The sequence below is a fragment of the Crinia signifera genome, chromosome 8 (assembly GCF_055691185.1).
Source record: "Crinia signifera chromosome 8, ASM5569118v1, whole genome shotgun sequence".
Classification (NCBI taxonomy): Eukaryota; Metazoa; Chordata; class Amphibia; order Anura; family Myobatrachidae; genus Crinia; species Crinia signifera.
In genome coordinates this window covers 15,848,448-15,870,007 of record NC_139224.1, presented here as the reverse complement: position 1 = coordinate 15,870,007, position 21,560 = coordinate 15,848,448, and the positions used below count along the sequence as shown (strand labels likewise).

General features: G+C 47.6%; 1 protein-coding gene across 1 annotated transcript; it reads right to left on the bottom strand.

Moving 5' to 3' along the window:
* Window positions 1-3,608: 3,608 nt before the first annotated feature.
* On the bottom strand, window positions 3,609-9,033 carry RBM15B (RNA binding motif protein 15B). Its single transcript, XM_083155817.1, has one exon. It carries the CDS (start codon window positions 8,939-8,941, stop codon window positions 6,743-6,745), a length of 2,199 nt encoding a protein of 732 aa, XP_083011943.1. The 5' UTR covers window positions 8,942-9,033; the 3' UTR covers window positions 3,609-6,742.
* Window positions 9,034-21,560: the final 12,527 nt, after the last annotated feature.

Below are 21,560 nucleotides of genomic sequence, written 5' to 3'. Positions count from 1 at the left end.
CCGCTGCTCGCCCCGCTTCGGGTTAGCGTTGATATTGGGGTTGGCATGGGGGTGTATTTCACATTATAATCACCCTTTAGGGTGCTTATACAATTTAAAATTGCATAGGGGCTTATACAATTTTTAATCGCATCGCATGCCATGCCGGCATGTGATGTGATGAGATGGCATACAATGTAATATGGTGGGCGCCGTGCTAGGAAACAAGTACCGAGGACAGTAGTCCAGATTTTTCAGAAAATGGAGCGTGGGAGCAAGCGCCATAGAACAGTGGTTCTCAAACTTGGCCCCGAACAAACTGCTCCCGTTTCCCAGGTCACCTGGCAGGAGCACAGGTGCACTCATTACTCACTGACATTTCCCAGGTCACCCAGCAGGAGCACAGGTGCACTCATTACTCACTGACATTTCCCAGGTCACCCGGCTTGAGCATAGGTGTACTCATTACTCACTGACATTTCCCAGGTCACCCGGCTGGTGCACAGGTGTACTCATTACACACTGACATTTCCCAGGTCACCCGGCTGGTGCACAGGTGTACTCATTACTCACTGACATTTCCCAGGTCACCCGGCTGGTGCACAGGTGTACTCATTACTCACTGACATTTCCCAGGTCACCCAGCAAGGGGCACAGGTGTACTCATCACACACAGACATTTCCCAGGTCACCCTGCAGGAGCACAGGTGTACTCATTACTCACTGACACATTTCCCAGGTCACCCGGCAGGTGCACAGGTGCCCTCATCACTGACACATTCCCCAGGTCACCCAGCAGGTGCACAGGTGTACTCATTACTCACTGACACATTTCCCAGGACACGCAACAGGAGCACTCATTACTCACTGACATATTTCCCAGGTCTCCCTGTAGGAGCACAGGTGCACTCATTACTCACTGACATTTCCCAGGTTACCCGGCAGGAGCACAGGCACACTCATTACTCACTGACATTTCCCAGGTCACCCGGCAGGAGCACAGGTGCACTCATTACTCACTGACACATTTCCCAGGGCACCCGGCAGGTGCACAGGTGTACTCATTACTCACTGACATATTTCCCAGGTTACCCGGCAGGAGCACAGGTGTACTCATTACTCACTGACACATTTCCAGGTCACCCGGCAGGAGCACAGGTGTACTCATTACTCACTGACATATTTCCCAGGTTACCCGGCAGGTGCACTCAATACTCACTGACATATTTCCCAGGTCTCCCTGTAGGAGAGGATTTTGTGTAAAGCTGGATACACACCTAAAGATTTATCTGTCCAATTTATCTGGTGGGAACAAAAACCTGGAAGTGTATGGAGCAAATGACAGTCAAATTTGCTCCCAAACAATGGAAAACAGGCAATGGTTGGTCACACAATTGGTTAAATTAGTTTAACTTAAGAAATGTATCCAAGCAATTGTTTTTGATGGGTTTCCAGCATTTGGGAGCCAATGTGATTGTCATTTGCTCATATACATTTCCAGGATTTGGTTCCCACGAGACAGATTTGACAAATAGATCTTTAGGTGTGTTCCCAGTCTTTATGCAATAATAAAGGACTGTGGCAGTAAACACCGCAGGCTTACCATACTAGCCCTTTACACCAGGACACAATTGAATGACGCAGGTTCTGTGGCTGGGTGACTTCCTGCATGACACCTGGGTTTAATCAGTACTGGAACCTGTGTAATCCAAAAGAAATGCACAGAAATCACAAGGGGGATTGGAGAATTGGTATAACAAATGTTTGTTGCTGGAATTGGCTGAAGCAGGAGGACTACAGAAGGGCATCCCCTGTGCTGCTGGGAAATGGATCTTTATACCCCAGCATCTGGTACCTCTCATTAGCTGCCTTTCCCAATAGAACCAGTACAATATACTATAGATTGGTATGTTACAGGGTGCCCGGAACACAGTACTGTGTGCTGCATGGGGGATTGCAGCACTGTACTCAGTACACAATTGTCAGCTACTATTCCTTGCCATAGGCCTCAGAGGTTAATCTGTTATCTCCCCATATAATCCATTGCGGTAATGCCAAAGAACGATTGTTTTATGTGTCAGTATTAGAGCGCTCCAAGATCCTTCATACAGAGTCAGTGTAACCTCAGCATTACACACATTCCCTCCCCTGGCTCCAGGATGAACCATGCAAATCCCGGGCTGCTTTCCATACCGCTTTGTTTACACTATGAAAACAGCTTGTTATACCAAAGGCAGCTAATTGCTCCTAGGTTGTTATTCACATACCGTGATAATGTGGCCCAGGTCCATGTATAACGAATAAACAGCGTATAACACAAACCATACAACCATGTAATAGATGTCTCAGTGTCTTCTACTGATGGGTGCAGCAGATACATGGAGAGTGTATACACACTAGCGGCACAGAGTACAGGGAGAGTATACTGCAGGACCAGAGTACACACAGATTATAGTTACTATTAGGGAACAACATCAAGGATACAGGATCACTGCATCGCGCTGGATGACCAGAATCTGCTGCAGACGGATCACTGTGCTGCGCTGTATGATCAGAATCTGCTGCAGATCATTGAGCCGCCTTGTATGAGCAGAATCTGCTGCAGACGGATCACTGCACCGCATGATCAGAATCTGCTGCAGATGGATCACTGGACTGTGCTGTATGATCAGAATGCCGCGCTGTATTATCAGACTCTGCTACAGAGAGACCACTGCGCCACCCTGTATAATCAGAATCTGTTAGGGAGGGATCACTGCGCCGCACTCTATGATCAGTATTTGCTGCAGACAGAGGGATCACTGCACCGCACTATATGATAAGAATCTGCTGCAGACAGAAACGCTGTCTGATGATCAGAAACCGCTGCGCTATACTGTATGATCAGAATCTGGTGCAGATCGTTGTACTGTATGATCAGAATCTGTTGCAGATCGCTGCGCCGCACTGTATGATCAGATTCTGTTGCAGATCCCTGCACTGTACTGTATGATCAGAATCTGCTGCAGATCGCTGCGCCGCACTGTATGATCAGAATCTGCTGCAGATCCCTGCACTGTACTGTATGATCAGAATCTGCTGCAGATCGCTGCACTGTACTGTATGATCAGAATCTGCTGCAGAGCGCTGCACCGTACTGTATGATCAGAATCTGCTGTAGATCGCTGCGCCGCACTGTATGATCAGAATCTGATGCAGATCGCTGCGCCGCACTGTATGATCAGAATCTGATGCAGATCGCTGTACTGTATGATCAGAATCTGATGCTGATCGCCGCGCTGTACTGTATGATCAGAATCTGCTGCAGATCGCTGCGCCGCATGATCAGAATCTGGTGCAGACAGATGGATCACTGCACCGCGCTGTATGATCAGAATCTGATGCAGATCGCGGCACTGTATGATCAGAATCTGATGCAGATCGCTGTACTGTATGATCAGAATCTGATGCAGATCGCCACGCTGTACTGTATGATCAGAATCTGATGCGGATCGCTGCGCTGTATGATCAGAATCTGCTGTAAATCGCTGCGCCGCGCTGTATGATCAGAATCTGGTGCAGACAGATGGATCACTGCACCGCGCTGTATGATCAGAATCGGCTGCAGACAGATAAACCAAAGGGACTCGTACTGTCTCACATACTCTTTATTCCAACAGGTTTTATTGACATTTTCTCTATACATTCTGGAAGTATGCTGCTGAATATTGCAACTCTAATAATGCATTGGGGCAATGAGGAAGCCAGGAGCTGGCACCTACAGGCAGAAATGGGTCACGTGTCCTATGCCACAAACACTCCCATACATGGGGGCAGAAACTCATTGGCTTACACAAGTTTACAGTGAGAACATCATATGCAGTAGTTAAAGAAATCTGGTGAGTAAAAGAAAAGTAACAGATCAGTAATAGTGGTTTACAGCAACACAGGCTCTGGCAACCTATGGCAGTCCAGCTGGCAGAAAATGCTGGGACTTCTGGTTCCCCAAAGAGCCGCACAACCTCAGTTTGCATAAATGTGGTTTGTGGCTTTCTAACGACCATGCAGGGGATGCGCACACTCATGGGATGAGAATAGGTACAGAGAACACTGACCGCAATCCTAGGGCAGTGCCACGTGGGCTGCCAGCTCCTGACAAGCGAGGGTATTCTCAGTTGGCATACCACAGAAGTGAGAGGGGATTGCTGCATACGCAACCATTAAATGCCAAAGAAGGAACAGCGATCCCCAGTCACTGCTATATTATGCCAGTGTGGCGCTTAGGCTAGAGATGACAAAGCAGGACATGTGCAACTGAGAAGCCACCCGCAACTAGCAGGAGTTGGCCAGAGGCCCACAGCTTAGGCTTACATGTACAAGAGACAGTGGTGCTATTAGTATAAAGTGTCTTATAGCAAGGATGAACATCGTTCAGTACTCCAGCTGCTGAACTACATCTTCCATAGAGTTACATCAGGATGGCTTCTCTGAAGCTGCTGTTTATCAGCAAAGTACCAAAGACAGCAGATGTTGCTTCAAGGCGAGTAGATAATGGGCATCTCAATAATAGCACATTATCTACCCTCACTGGCCACACTGCAGGTCACCATTGAGCCATGGAGGACTTAAGCCACAAAAAAAATCATTTAAGGTGGTCAGGTGTTGAAAGAGGTGTGTATGAAAGGTGGAATCTGATTGGTTGGACAGCCAGAGTACTGGTGCAGTCAGAAACCACATTCAATAAACACCGCGTCCAAAGTGTCAGGCGTCAGTCCTACAGGCTGAAATCCCCAGCCGGTAACATATACAGGATATTACACTGTGATGCTGGACTTCCTTGGTGGGGTCTCCAAATCAACAATACATGTTATGCTCAGAGGGACAAGTAGGTGTTCCTATAGTGGGCATCTGAACAAACAACTAATCTGTGGACAATGAACAGCGGGTCTCATCTTCGCTCACTGATACTTATTGCTCATCCCTGAAGACGCTCATTGGACGGGGGACCTTTCCCAACAGACAACCCTGACCGTCACCCTAGAGAACTATGCCACAGAAAGAATCACAAAAAAATACGGCAGAAATGGCTCCACTCGTCCTGTTTACAAAACAAACTGGATTAAAAAATGAGAACATCGATTACTGACATACTGCCCTACGAGACAACACATGATCAGCCAACCGCAAAGCGTTTAGGAGGGAAGAGGCCTCCATCTCAGGGGGATCCATTCACACACAACACGAAGACCAGAGAGATAATCGGGACAGCGCTCTATGTTATACCGTATAAATGTGTATAAAAGTCATTTTGGTCATTTTCCCACAGATGCAGTAAGTCGCTTCTGTACTGCTGCCATATTTGGTACATGCGGCACTATACGGGGCATCTAGGAGGTCTAGTCAACTGCAGGGTATCACTCTCTGCCCAACTCAGACCTGTCATACAATCATTCTGCACTCCGCTGCAATATCTACTGTTTATTTGAGCACCCTGCACCTTTCAAAACCTGTGCAGTTCCCTTTTTCTGTCTTGAGTTTCACGTCTAGCATAGTCTGGTCTGTATTTCAACAATTACAGACCAGACTGTGCTAGAAGAACCACAGCCACGAGTGACATAAGTTAGGAGGAACTGCATGTGTTTTGAAAGGTGCGGGGTTCTAGAATGAACACTAATATCTTTTACAAATTCTAATCTCTGCGGGTTCATCTCCTGCACACAAGTGTGTACTCGTTATGTATGTATATATGGGCTAAATATAGGTAGGAGGAATTAAAACTATATATACACACACACACACTCGGCTATACAAAGCATAGGCAACTGTGTGTGTATACTCTAGAGGTTGGCCATTTACATGTAGCTGACACAGATAACGCGTACACACCCGGAGATATACAGCAATCGGTATAAATAGATATACAGCGTCTATGCAGCGACAGAATTAATGATGATTTATATCCACAGATAACCAGTCTCCCTACACATCGCAATTTGTTAATTCTCAGGGTGTGGCATACTTATGCTTCATTAAGAGATAACGAGCAGGCTCTAGTCCTTGGAGGCTCTCTCTGGTTATAAACAGGGAGGCTGCAAGCAACTAATAAGACCTTGGAGATTAGCTGTCCTCCCCCCTATTCCCACACACATCCAGCATAGACACAGTGACAGAACGCATTGCACCAGCATTACCTATACATAAGGCACTCACTGGACCCTCACACTACCGAGGACTCCAGAATCACACAAGCACGCAAACCTAAAAACAGCACTAGCCCCCTTTCCCCCCAACTGTGACCAAAGAAAACCCTACTCTATCCCACCACCGCCCATCCAAAAGACACAAAGAAAAACTTGTTAGGGGCTCTATGAAGAGGGAGGGAGCAGAACACACCAGACAAGGTGAAAAGAATTAAGAAAAAAAAAAAAAAAAAAATGAAACACAAGAATACATATATAATCTGTCCAGCAGCAAATCGCCTGGGAGAACTGCGTTCATACATATAAAACGACCTGATCTGTCACTCTACTCATTGAGTGATTGCTGAGGATACGTGTGAATGTATGACAGGGGGCAGTTACTGGTTGCTGTGTCATTGTTAACCCTTTGAATGCGGAAGAGGCCCGAACCACATGACTTAACTGCAGAAGAGACCACTTCCGTATTTAAAGGGTAAATGCTAAACCACACATTACAGTGACAATTTCAGCCCTGAAAACCATAACAGGACAGTGCGGGCATCAGCCAGTCCGAGCAGGCCCTTGCGGCCACAGGAAGTCTTGGATCAGGCGCTGTCTCTCACCAGCACAATAATCATGTTCTCCTCTAGCTTGCCTACAGTGCGCTGGGCAGTCTGCTGGTACAATTGGTGGAAGTCACATGGTGGAAAGGCGTACAACATCCCGCTGGGGTCCCTGCTTTTGCTGCTCCCTCCCACTGGCAGGCTAATGACACCAGCCGCCTGCTTCTGCTTCAGATAAGAGACCAGGTTCCTGAGCAGGCGGCGCTGTAAGCCAGGTTCCCCAGGGACTCCACCATCGTTCTGTGGAGCCTGGCTGGCAACAAGCACGGCATGGCCTCCGGTAGTTCCCTGCCTCACTCGGCGGGTGACTTCCTCCAGCTTGGGTTGATCAAGCCTGAGTCGCTGAGCAATTTTGAGCTGTGACAAACTTCCCCCATTGGGTGCAGTGCGGTCCCTAAGGAGGGAACTGGGCACATCACGGTCCCCTTCCAAGAAGTGTAGATAGGTTGGAAAACAGCTGTTTTTTAGTACCAGGTGGCCACACCACAGGGGCGGCAGCGTCCGTCCTTTCTCTACCCCTGGAGATACTCTTTCAGCAGGGGGCTCAGGGGGCCTTGGGTGGTGGTTTCTCCTGGGCTGGGGTGGTTCGGGAGTTGGGGGACGCGGCTTCTCTTGTGGTGGGGGCCTGTGATTGTGTGGTGGGGATGGTGGGGTGCTTGGTTCTCTTTCAGAAGGTTCCCTCCTTGGACGATCTGGACTCCTTTCCAGTCTGTTCCTCCCTCTATCTCCAGACAAGCTGCGCCGCCTCCTCCTCTCCTCTCTGCTCTTTGAGCTGCTCAGACCCCCGCGGTCCCCGCTCCTGCTCCGCGCAGCTTGCCCGACAGCTCTACGCTCAGAGTTCACCCACCCGGCCTCCACGAAAGGCCTCTCCCGGTCAGAGTACAGCAGGTGGGGAGGAGTCCTATCTCTCACTCTCAAATCTGGCTCCAGGGCTGCCCGGTGCCGGCTGTAAGCCTCTGACTGTAGCAGTTCATAGGGAAGGGGAAGTGGGTAGGGGGTGGGTTGCACGGGGGCGTATCTTGCTGCTGCCGCTGCAGCTTCTTCCGGGGTGACAGTGGCAAAGTCCACGCGCAGCCGGCGGTCCCCAAGCTGAAAGCCGCGCATCTGGGTGCAGGCGGCCTGAGCGGCGTCCAGGCTCTCATACTGGATGTAGGCAAAGCTGTCACCCTTCACGTAGTCAACCGTCCTGATGCTGCCAAAGCGGTCAAACTCCCTGGCCAGGGCGGCCAATGAGGTGTTGGGCCCCAGGCCGCCCACCCACAGGCGGGTGCTGGGGTTGGCCTTACCATAGCCAATTTTCATGGCGTTGCGTCCCAGCAGGCGGCCGCTCATGGCCAGCTTGGCCCGGTGTGCCATGTCCAGGTTCTGGAACTTGAGAAAGGCATAGGCCGAACCCTGGCTGCGCGCCGGGCGCTTGATCACCACCTCCTCGATGGGGCCGTACTTGTCGAAGGCCCGCCGCAGGTCTACCTCCGTCACCAGGTGGTCCAGGTTGCCGATGAAGAGGTTCCGGGTAGCCCGGTGGTCGTCCTCTGGGGCCAGCTGCTCATCCTCGCCCCCACCTCGGGCCCGATCTTCGTACAGGCTGCTGTAGTATGCCTCGGCGGAGGAGGAGGCCGGGGAAAGCAGCGGGTGACGGGGGGAGGTGGAGCGGGGGTAGGCCGGCAGGGCGCTGAGGGGCACTGGCTCAGGGCGTCGGGCCGCCGCCGCCGGCTGCTGGGTGAAGACGGGCTCCACGCGGAGCGGCCGGTCGTAGAGCAAGGGCCGCAGCTTGGCGTGTCGGGCCTGGCGGGCCTCGGCCGGCCGGCGGAAGTTGATGTAGGCCACCCGGCCCAGCTCCGGGGTGTGGGAGAGCTTGACGCTGATGTCGCCGAAGCGCTGGAAGTGGCGGAAGAGCCAGTCCTCCAGCAGCGCCTCCGGCAGCGCCGAGCCCAGGTTACTGATCAGCAGCGTCTTGTACTCCAGTCCGCCCGGGGACTCGGCGGCGGCCGGGCTGGGAGGCAGTAGTGGCCGGGGCCGGCGGGAGGCTGATGATGAGGAGGACGAGGCCCCGGCCTGGTTGGGCCTCTCCCGCCGCCCTCCGGAGCTCTTGTGGTGGCCGCCTCCAGCCTCCTCCCGCCGCTCTCGCAGCCGCTTGGCCCGGCCGGGGCTGGGCTCCCCGCGCTCGCTCTGCCGCTTCATGCTGCTCGATGGCTGCGGGGGGGACGCGCTCACTCCGCCGCCGCCATCTTCCACAATGAGTCGGGAGGAGGGAGAGACGCTGCCGTCATCGCGGGGCGCCGCGGGAGGGGCGGAGGACGGACGGGTCACGTGGAGGCACGCAGGGAGCCCATTGGCCGACCCCAGTGACGGGAGTGACGGGAGCCGCGCTGTCACCATGGGAACTAGGTGGCTGCCGTATTGGGCGCCTGATGGCGAGCAGCGAACGCTAGAGGTGAAACTGCGCCGGGGACACTGACGCCGGGGAGGAGGAGACATTTGCAGGCTGAGCGGAGGGAAGAGGGGCCGCCGGCTTCGCCAAAATGGCGGCGGCACAGGGCGGCAACGCCTCTCCCAGCCCGGGGCTCCCTCCACGGCGGCGTGTGCCCAACCCCGGCTGTGTGACACAGGGGTAGAAGTAGATATATGAAACAGTGATAAGGGAGGAGAAGTGTTTAAGTGCCTCTTACTTTGGCGTAGATGTATCAACCTGCCCTAATGGGGCAGATGTATTAAGCCTTAACAAGAGATAAATGCAAGGGTGATAAGGAGAGATAAACGTCCAGCCAATCAGCTCCCTACTGACTTTTTTCAAACACAGCCTGTAACATGTCAGTTAGCAGGTGATTGGCTGGACGTTTATCTCTCCTTATCACCCTTGGATTTATCTCTTGTTAAAGCTTAATACATCTGCCCCGTTTGTAAAATAACGGGTCCCGCTTCTGCATAAGGTGGAGAAGCGGGCACACGTTACTATCAGATGTATTAACCGCCCCCGCTGTGCCGATGAGGAGAGACGTTATGCCCAGCGTTAACAGCTCTCCTTATCAAAGCACCCACAGGGCTGTGCCATACGGTACCTCCCAACTGTCCCGCTAAACGCGGGAACGTCCCGATTTTTAGGGATGTTCCCGCGGACGGCAGTGTCCCCCTGCGGGGGACAGTTGGGAGTGTGTCCCCCCCAATTTGACAGAATAGACGCTGTGCGCATGCGCACAGCGTCTATTCTCGACCAAAAACGGGGGGCACAGCTTAATTTGCATAAGCCACACCCCCATTTACATACGCCACACCCCCTGCACAACTGTCCCTATTCTCTCATTGATAAAGTTGGGAGGTATGCTGTGCATAAAAAAAAAACTTCTGCCCCCCGGCCAGCTCACTGCGCAGCCCAGAGTCAGCAGTAGGGCTAGCGTTGTCCCTGCAGTGGGGTTACGACAACATTATTGGCTTTTAATACATCGCCCCGGCTGCTAACTGGGGGATTGCAGGGGACAGCCCCACCGAGCGTTACTCGGAGGGCTGTCCCTAGCGCACGTTAGGTGCGCTAGTAATAAATTAGGGGAAAAAAAGTAATCCACCCCCAGTTAACTAGCGTTTACATCTGCCCCTTTATCACTGGCCAATCAGATCCTGCCTGTTAACTTACATGCTAGGTTTAAAAAGGGACACTTAGAAGCTGATTGGCTGGTGATAAAGTACAAGACACTTTATCACTTCTCCTCCCTTATCACTGTTTCGTACATCTACCCCACAGTAGGCATGGCCATTGACCATTCATGATTACAAATCATCGATGGTTTATGGCCGATGTTGAATAGTTTTGCCATCGATGGGGGAGAACCAGATGGTTTCCCACCATCAATGTCAAGCTTAAATTAATAGTTTTGTTTTTGCCTTTTCCCCAAGGTGCCAGGACACGGAGCATAGCCCCGGCACCCGTGAAGCCCCGTCCCTGCATTTTGATTGGCCCACAGACCAATCACCAAAAATTGATTACCATCAATATGTAGTCATCCATTGAATATTTATACACTATCGATGGCCAGTTGCACTTTTGCCATCGATGGCAAAGGCAAGGATGGCCATCCCTACCCCACAGAGTCCACCCTGCTCCATAACTGTATAGTAACACATTACTTCACACACAGCGATAATACACCTTCTAATAGATTACACCTCACCATGTACCTGGTTAAACACCCCAATAATACCCTAATAATGTACCTGGTAATACACCCTAATAAAACCCTAATAATGTACTGATAATTCTCCTAATACTCTACCTGAAAATACCCCTAATAGTATACCTGCTAATAGTACCCTAATAATATACTGATAATACCCCCTAAAATACCCTAATAATTCCCATAATACTGTACCTGATAACACCCTAATAATGTACCTGATAATACCCTAATACTGTACCTGATAATACCCTAACACTGTACCTGATAATACCCTAATAATATACTGATAATACCTCTAATACTGTACCTGATAATACCTCTAATACTGTACCTGATAATAGCCCTAATACTGTACCTGATATTAACCCTAATACTGTACCTGATAATACCCTAATACTGTACCTGATAATAGCCCTAATACTGTACCTGATAATACCCCTAATACTGTACCTGATAATAGCCCTAATACTGTACCTGATAATAGCCCTAATACTGTACCTGATAATAGCCAAAATAATGTACCTGCTAATACCCTAATACTGTACGTGATAATAGCCAAAATAATGTACCTGCTAATACCCTAATACTGTACGTGATAATAGCCAAAATAATGTACCTGCTAATACCCTAATACTGTACCTGCTAATACCCTAATACTGTACCTGATAATACCCTAATACTGTACCTGATAATAGCCAAAATAATGTACCTGCTAATACCCTAATACTGTACCTGCTAATACCCTAATACTGTACCTGCTAATACCCTAATAATATACTGATAATACCCTTTAATACTGTACCTAATAATACCCTAATAATGTACTGAAAATACCCCTTATACTGTACCTGATAATACCCTAATAATTACCATAATACTGTACCTGCTAATACCCCTATGCTGTACCTGATAATACCCTTAATAATGTACTGATAATACCCCTATTACTATACCTTATGATACACTAATAATGTACTGAGACTACCCCTAATACTCTACCTGATAATACCTTAATAAAATACTGATAATTCCCCTAAAACTGTACCTGATAATACCCTAATAATATACTTATAATACCCCTAATAATGTACCTGATAATACCCCTATACTGTATCTGATAATACCCCAATAAAATACTGATAATTCCCCTAATACTGTACCTGATAATACCCTAATAATATACTGATAATAACCCTAATACTGTACCTGATAATCCTAATACTGTACCTGATAATACCCCTAATACTGTACCTGATAATAACCCTAATACTGTACCTGATAATAACCCTAATAATGTACCTGATAATAACCCTAATACTGTACCTGATAATAACCCTAATAATGTACCTGAGAATACCCCTAATACTGTACCGGATAATACCCTAATAATATACTGATAATAACCCTAATAATGTACCTGATAATACCCCTATACTATACCCGATGATACACTAATACTGTACCTGATAATACCCCAATAAAATACTGATAATACCCTAATAATATACTGATAATAACCCCAATACTGTACCTGATAATACCCCTAATACTGTACCTGATAATACCCTAATAATATACTGATAATAACCCTAATAATGTACCTGATAATACCCCTATACTGTACCCGATGATACACTAATACTGTACCTGATAATACCCCAATAAAATACTGATAATTCCCCTAATACTGTACCTGATAATACCCTAATAATATACTGATAATAACCCTAATACTGTACCTGATAATACCCCTAATACTGTACCTGATAATAAACCTAATACTGTACCTGATAATAACCCTAATAATGTACCTGATAATACCCCTATACTGTACCCGATAATACACTAATACTGTACCTGATAATACCCTAATAATATACTGATAATAACCCTAAAACTGTACCGATAATACCCCTAATACTGTACCTGATAATACCCTAATAATATACTGATAATAACCCTAATACTGTACCTGATAATACTCCTAATACTGTAACTGATAATAACCCTAATACTGTACCTGATAATAACCCTAATAATGTAACTGATAATAGCCCTAATACTGTACTGATAATACCCCTAATACTGTACCTGATAATACCCTAATAATATACTGATAATAACCCTAAAACTGTACCGATAATACCCCTAATACTGTACCTGATAATACCCTAATAATATACTTATAATACCCCTAATAATGTACCTGATAATACCCCTATACTGTACCTGATAATACCCCAATAAAATACTGATAATTCCCCTAATACTGTACCTGATAATACCCTAATAATATACTGATAATAACCCTAATACTGTACCTGATAATCCTAATACTGTACCTGATAATACCCCTAATACTGTACCTGATAATAACCCTAATACTGTACCTGATAATAACCCTAATAATGTACCTGATAATAACCCTAATACTGTACCTGATAATAACCCTAATAATGTACCTGATAATACCCCTAATACTGTACCGGATAATACCCTAATAATATACTGATAATAACCCTAATAATGTACGTGATAATACCCCTATACTATACCCGATGATACACTAATACTGTACCTGATAATACCCCAATAAAATACTGATAATACCCTAATAATATACTGATAATAACCCCAATACTGTACCTGATAATACCCCTAATACTGTACCTGATAATACCCTAATAATATACTGATAATAACCCTAATAATGTACCTGATAATACCCCTATACTGTACCCGATGATACACTAATACTGTACCTGATAATACCCCAATAAAATACTGATAATTCCCCTAATACTGTACCTGATAATACCCTAATAATATACTGATAATAACCCTAATACTGTACCTGATAATACCCCTAATACTGTACCTGATAATAAACCTAATACTGTACCTGATAATAACCCTAATAATGTACCTGATAATACCCCTAAACTGTACCCGATAATACACTAATACTGTACCTGATAATACCCTAATAATATACTGATAATAACCCTAAAACTGTACCGATAATACCCCTAATACTGTACCTGATAATACCCTAATAATATACTGATAATAACCCTAATACTGTACCTGATAATACTCCTAATACTGTAACTGATAATAACCCTAATACTGTACCTGATAATAACCCTAATAATGTAACTGATAATAGCCCTAATACTGTACTGATAATACCCCTAATACTGTACCTGATAATACCCTAATAATATACTGATAATAACCCTAAAACTGTACCGATAATACCCCTAATACTGTACCTGATAATACCCTAATAATATACTGATAATAACCCTAATACTGTACCTGATAATACTCCTAATACTGTAACTGATAATACCCCTAATATTGTACCTGATAATAGCCCTAATACTGTACTGATAATACCCCTAATACTGTACCTGATAATACCCTAATAATATACTGATAATAACCCTAAAACTGTACCTGATATTAGCCCTAATACTGTACTGATAATACCCCTAATACTGTACCTGATAATACCCTAATAATATACTGATAATAACCCTAATACTGTACCTGATAATACCCCTAATACTGTACCTGATAATACCCCTAATATTGTTCCTGATAATAGCCCTAATACTGTACCTGATAATAACCCTAATAATGTACCTGATAATAGCCCTAATACTGTACTGATAATACCCAAGTAATTGTCACCTATTAGTAACCCTACTAATAGGTGACAATACCCCAGTAATACATGTGGTAATACCCCCAGTAACCCTACTAATAGGTGACAATACCCCAGTAATACATGTGGTAATATCCCCAGTAATCCTACTAATAGGTGACAATACCCAGTAACACATGTGGTAATACCCCTAGTAACCCTACTAATAGGTGACAATACCCCAGTAACACATGTGGTAATACCCCTAGTAACCCTACCAATAGGTGACAATACCCCAGTAATCCAGTACATGTGGTAATACCCCCAGTAACCCTACTAATAGGTGACAATACTCCAGTAATACATGTGGTAATACCCTTAGTAACCCTACTAATAGGTGACACTACCCCAGTAATACATGTGGTAATACCCCCAGTAACCCTACTAATAGGTGACAATACTCCAGTAATACATGTGGTAATACCCCTAGTTACCCTACTAATAGGTGACAATACCCCATTAACACATGTGGTAATACCCTTAGTAACAATAATAATAGGTGACAATACCCCTGTAACACATGTGGTAATACCCCCAGTAACCCTACTAATAGGTGACAATACTCCAGTGATACATGTGGTAATACCCTTAGTAACCCTACTAATAGGTGACAATACCCCAGGAACACATGCGGTAATACCCCTAGTAACCCTAATAATAGGTGACAATACCACAGTAACACATGTGGTAATACCCCTAGTAACCCTACTAATAGGTGACAATACCCCAGTAACACATGTGGTAATACCCCCCCAGTAACCCTACTAATAGGTGACAATACTCCAGTATTACATGTGGTAATACCCCTAGTAACCCTACTAATAGGTGACAATACCCCAGTAACACATGTGGTAATACCCCCCCCCCCCCCAGTAACCCTACTAATAGGTGACAATACTCCAGTAATACATGTGGTAATACCCCTAGTAACCCTACTAATAGGTGACAATACCCCAGTAATACAGTACATGTGGTAATACCCTTAGTAACCCTACTAATAGGTGACAATACCCCATTAATACATGTGGTAATACCCCTAGTAACCCTACTAATAGGTGACAATACCCCAGTAATACAGTACATGCGGTAATACCCCTAGTAACCCTACTAATAGGTGACAATACCCCAGTAATACATGTGGTAATACCCCTAGTTACCCTACTAATAGGTGACAATACTCCAGTAATACATGTGGTAATACCCTTAGTAACCCTACTAATAGGTGACAATACCCCAGTAATACATGTGGTAATACACCCAGTAACCCCACTAATAGGTGACAATACCCCAGTAATACATGTGCTAATACCCCCAGTAACCCTACTAATAGGTGACAATACTCCAGTAATACATGTGGTAATACCCAGGGCTGGTGCTAGGGTGTCCGGCGCCCTCCTGCAAATCATAAATTTTGCGTCCTTTCACAGCTAGGCTGCGCAGCCAGGGTGCAGCCGATACTGCACAAACATTTCACTGTGTAGAAAACCGCTCACATCTCAGTGCTGTGTCTGCAAAATGTTGCAGGCACTAAAGGTGCCCATACACGCTGCGAGAATCGCATACGTTATGGGCTAGATCATATCCCATCGCACGGCATGCATGCAATGTGTGTGCGATGCGATCCGAAAGCAGTACAGAAAGTATGTGCAGTACATTACACCCCTCTCGTGACTGAGGTGGAAAGGAGGGGAGAGAAGGAGGAGATGGAGGGGGCAGAGTGTTGAGGACTGGCAGTTGACACAGCACACTGAGAAGAGGGAAGGAAGGGTAGGCGGGGCTGCTGCCTGTTCGTCATTTGATTGACAGGCGCAGGAACCAATGGGTAGGGGGCAGCTGATCCGGACATGACATGATGTCATCCAGCCAGCCGGGCATAATAGGGGCTAATCAGCCTCTTTATACTGCCGCCCGTGGACCTCTGTCAGACAGGTACTGCGGGCGGCGTGCAGGCTGTGGAGCGAGTGTGTGCACTCGCGGTGAAGGGAGCCCAGCTGGCAGCTCTTTATCCTGCTACCGCCCGCTGTCAGACAGGCACTGCGGGCCGGGGGGCCTGCAGGCTGTGTTGGGTGTGTGCACACAGGGAGCTCTTTATACACTGCTGCCGCCCACCCGCTGTCAGACAGGCGCTGCGGGCGGCGTGCAGGATAGAGACAGTGACAGTAAGGGCAGCAGCTTTAGCAAAGCAGAGAGGAAGACAGCACCTTTTCAGCATTGCGCCTCCCTGCTTTGCAGGAGCTGCTGAGTGGGCAGCGCCGGCCCTGGTAATACCCCTAGTTACCCTACTAATAGGTGACAATACCCCAGTAACACATGTGGTAATCCCCCCCCCCCCCAGTAACCCTACTAATAGGTGACAATACCCCATTAACACATGTGGTAATCCCCCCCCCCCCCCCAGTAACCCTACTAATAGGTGACAATACCCCATTAACACATGTGGTAATACCCTTAGTAAAAATAGGTGACAATACCCCTGTAATACAGTACATGTGGTAATACCCCCAGTAACCCTACTAAAAGGTGACAATACTCCAGTAATACATGTGGTAATATCCCCAGTAATCCTACTAATAGGTGACAATACTCCAGTAATACATGTGGTAATACCCCTAGTAACCCTACTAATAGGTGACAATACCCCAGTAACACATGTGGTAATACCCCTAGTAACCCTACTAATAGGTGATAATACCCCAGGAACACATGTGGTAATACCCGTAGTAACCCTAATAATAGGTGACAATACCCCATTAACACATGTTGTAATACCCTTAGTAACCTTAGTAATAGGTGACAATACCCCTGTAATACAGTACATGCGGTAATACCCCCAGTAACCCTACTAATAGGTGACAATACTCCAGTAATACATGTTGCCCAGTGACCAAATCCCCGTGTGTACGGGGCGACTGTCGCCGGGAGCACACTCCTGTGAGCAGCCCTGGAGTGGTCACTGGTCGCAGGAGAATGCTTCTGCATCTGGCGGCTTGCCCCAGAAATCAGCTCTTTCCCCATGCGGCTTCCCCCGGCAGTGTCTCCTTTCATCAGTGACCATCTCTGGGACACTAAGCAATATATTGCACCGTCTGTATGGGGCTGCATCTAGCACTGCATTCCCCCATTGACCCCCATTCTAACACATCATTCATGTAATATACAGTATGAGGAGGCGGCAGACAAGATCCTGTGCGTCACTGTGGGCCTTATTCTAGTTCACTCTTTCTGACAAAATCCTTCTTAGATGGACAAAACCATGTGCACTGCAGGTGGGGCAGATGTTACTTGCGCAGAGAGAATTAGATTTGGGTGGGGTTTTACTTCAAAGTGAGATCTATATTGCAGTGTAAAAATAAAGCAGTCAGTATTTACCCTGCACAGAAACAAAATAACTCACACAAATCTAACTCTCTCTGCACAAGTAACATCTGCCCCACCTGCAGTGCACATGGTTTTGTCCACCTAAGAAGGATTTTGTCAGAAAGAGTGAACTAGAATAAGGCCCTTTGTTCTGGATAATTCCGGGTATGCGCAGTGTATGACATCTCACACTTAGGAGGTGATTATTTTTGGGTCTGGATTATAGGCAATAGGTCAGTGTCATGGTCAACATGGAAATGGTTGACACAAAAAGAATTCTACATTTGTTTTTATTTGGGTGCCATTTACCATTTTAAGGCACCTGTAACCCCAATTAGTGCACCGCATCTACGTGTATGGCTCACTGTGCTCACCATACTTTGGGCAAGGTGCCTCCTCCTGATCCACATCTCACAGCCACCACGTATACACTGTAATGCTGGGTACACACCTAAACATTTATTTGTCCAATCTCTCTCTGGAAATGTATTGGAGCAAATGACACTCAAACCTCATATCCCAAATGGGAAATGGACAACAATGATTGTTAATGGATTTGACCAATTTGTATGAATGACCATTGTCTGTTTTCCAGTGTTTGGGAACAAATGTTTGATTGTCATATTCTCCCATACATTACCAGATTTATGTTCCCACCAGACAGATAAATCAAGCTTTACCCTACTTGTGTACTCAGGGGTACCAGGCAGGGCGGTCCACCGCGCCGCCCCAGGCAGTCCTCCCCTCTGCCCCGGGCAGGGCGGTTCAACCATCGGCCCAAGGGAGTCCTGCCCACTGCCCCGGGCAGGGCGGTCCACAGTTGGGAACCACTGCACTAGTAGATATATCAACAGAGGGATCCGGCAGTATGTTCTCCATGCTGCGTATTCTTAGATCTGACATTACAACTGGGTGGGCACATTTGTGGGCACACACTGCGCGACCATCTATTGAGCTGTCAATCACCGGCTGCTCCTGGAGCGGTTGTACCGGCGGTCGGCGGATCGCCCGTACAAACAGAATGATGCGTCGTCGTAAGTTTAGATATAACTAACATCCTCTGTGTTGCACAGCTGACGCAATATATCAACTGTTCACAGATATATCGATAGTGCGCACCAGACGATTTTCCATCGATATGTCGCCCATTGTGTACACACCTTTACATTGAGTTGAGGTGCGTTCAAACTGATATCTAAATGACAGTTTAAAATGAAAGCAGCCAGTGTTTACCCTGCACAGAAACAATATAACTCACCCACATCTAACATCTGCCCCCCTGCAGTGCAGCATGCTTTGTGATCAGGTCTTTATTAGTCCCTTCATGCGTTACATCACACATACCCGCCAGTCAGAACGGGCCCATCACCGGTTCCTATCCATATAGACGTCATCGCCTCTTCCTATTATATTCGGTTCTCATGTAACAATGGCAGCGCTAAAGTTTCACAAGAGCTCATGTCAAAGACCAGAACACCTGAAGCATCTAAAATGAAAAGTGCTGGTGTTGCCAATGGCAACCAGATTCTAAGAAAGCTAGAAATCTGATTGTTCGATGCTTCAGTAAATCTACCCCTTGGTATATTGAGTATTATCTGCCTGGTGATCCCAGATTTAAGAATTTCAGTTTTAGTAACCCAAATATCTCAGGTTTCCCAGGTCACCCAGCAGGGCGCACAGGTGTACTCATTACACACAGACATTTCCCAGGTCATCCAGCAGGGGGCACAAGTGTCCTCATTACACACTGACACAGGTGTACTCATTACACACACTGACATTTCCAAGGCCATCCAGCAGGGGGCACAAGTGTCCTCATTACACACTGACACATTCCCCGGGTCATCCAGCAGGGGGCACAGGTGTCCTCTTTACACACAGACATTTCCGAGGCCATCCAGCAGGGGGCACAAGTGTCCTCATTACACACACTGACACATTCCCCGGGTCATCCAGCAGGGGGCACAGGTGAGGTCATCACACACAGACATTTCCCAGGTCACCCAGCAGGGGGCACAGGTGCACTCATCACACACAAACATTTCCCAGGTCACCCAGCAGGGGGCACAGGTGTACTCATTACACACTGACACATTCCCCGTGTCATCCAGCAGGGGGCACAGGTGCAGTCATTACACACAGACATTTCCCAGGTCATCCAGCAGGGGGCACAAGTGTCCTCATTACACACTGACACATTCCCCGTGTCATCCAGCAGGGGGCACAGGTGCAGTCATTACACACAGACATTTCCCAGGTCACCCAGCAGGGGGCACAGGTGTACTCATCACACACAGACATTTCCCAGGTCACCCAGCAGGGGGCACAGGTGCAGTCATTACACACAGACATTTCCCAGGTCACTCAGCAGGGGGCACAGGTGTACTCATCACACACAGACATTTCCCAGGTCACCCAGCAGGGGGCACAGGTGTACTCATCACACACAGACATTTCCCAGGTCACCCAGCAGGGGGCACAGCTGCAGTCATTACACACAGACATTTCCCAGGTCACCCAGTAGGGGGCACAGGTGTACTCATCACACACACACACACACACATACATTTCCCAGGTCACCCAGCAGGGGGCACAGGTGTACTCATCACACACAGACATTTCCCAGGTCACCCAGCAGGGGGCACAGGTGCAGTCATTACACACAGACATTTCCCAGGTCACCCAGCAGGGGGCACAGGTGTACTCATCACACACAGACATTTCCCAGGTCATCCAGCAGGGGCCACAAGTGTCCTCATTACACACTGACACATTCCCGGGTCACCCAGCAGGGGGCACAGGTGCAGTCATTACACACAGACATTTCCCAGGTCACCCAGCAGGGGGCACAAGTGTCCTCATTACACACTGACACATTCCCCGTGTCATCCAGCAGGGGGCACAGGTGCAGTCATTACACACAGACATTTCCCAGGTCACCCAGCAGGGGGCACAGGTGTACTCATCACACACAGACATTTCCCAGGTCACCCAGCAGGGGGCACAGGTGCAGTCATTACACACAGACATTTCCCAGGTCACTCAGCAGGGGGCACAGGTGTACTCATCACACACAGACATTTCCCAGGTCACCCAGCAGGGGGCACAGGTGTACTCATCACACACAGACATTTCCCAGGTCACCCAGCAGGGGGCACAGCTGCAGTCATTACACACAGACATTTCCCAGGTCACCCAGTAGGGGGCACAGGTGTACTCATCACACACACACACACACACATACATTTCCCAGGTCACCCAGCAGGGGGCACAGGTGTACTCATCACACACAGACATTTCCCAGGTCACCCAGCAGGGGGCACAGGTGTACTCATCACACACACAGACATTTCCCAGGTCACCCAGCAGGGGGCACAGGTGCAGTCATTACACACAGACATTTCCCAGGTCACCCAGCAGGGGGCACAGGTGTACTCATCACACACAGACATTTCCCAGGTCATCCAGCAGGGGCCACAAGTGTCCTCATTACACCACTGACACATTCCCGGGTCACCCAGCAGGGGGCACAGGTGCAGTCATTACACACAGACATTTCCCA

Bases quoted from the DNA above. Each gene is read 5' to 3' on its own strand.
- RBM15B (XM_083155817.1), bottom strand. From the start codon at position 8,941: ATGAAGCGGCAGAGCGAGCGCGGGGAGCCCAGCCCCGGCCGGGCCAAG.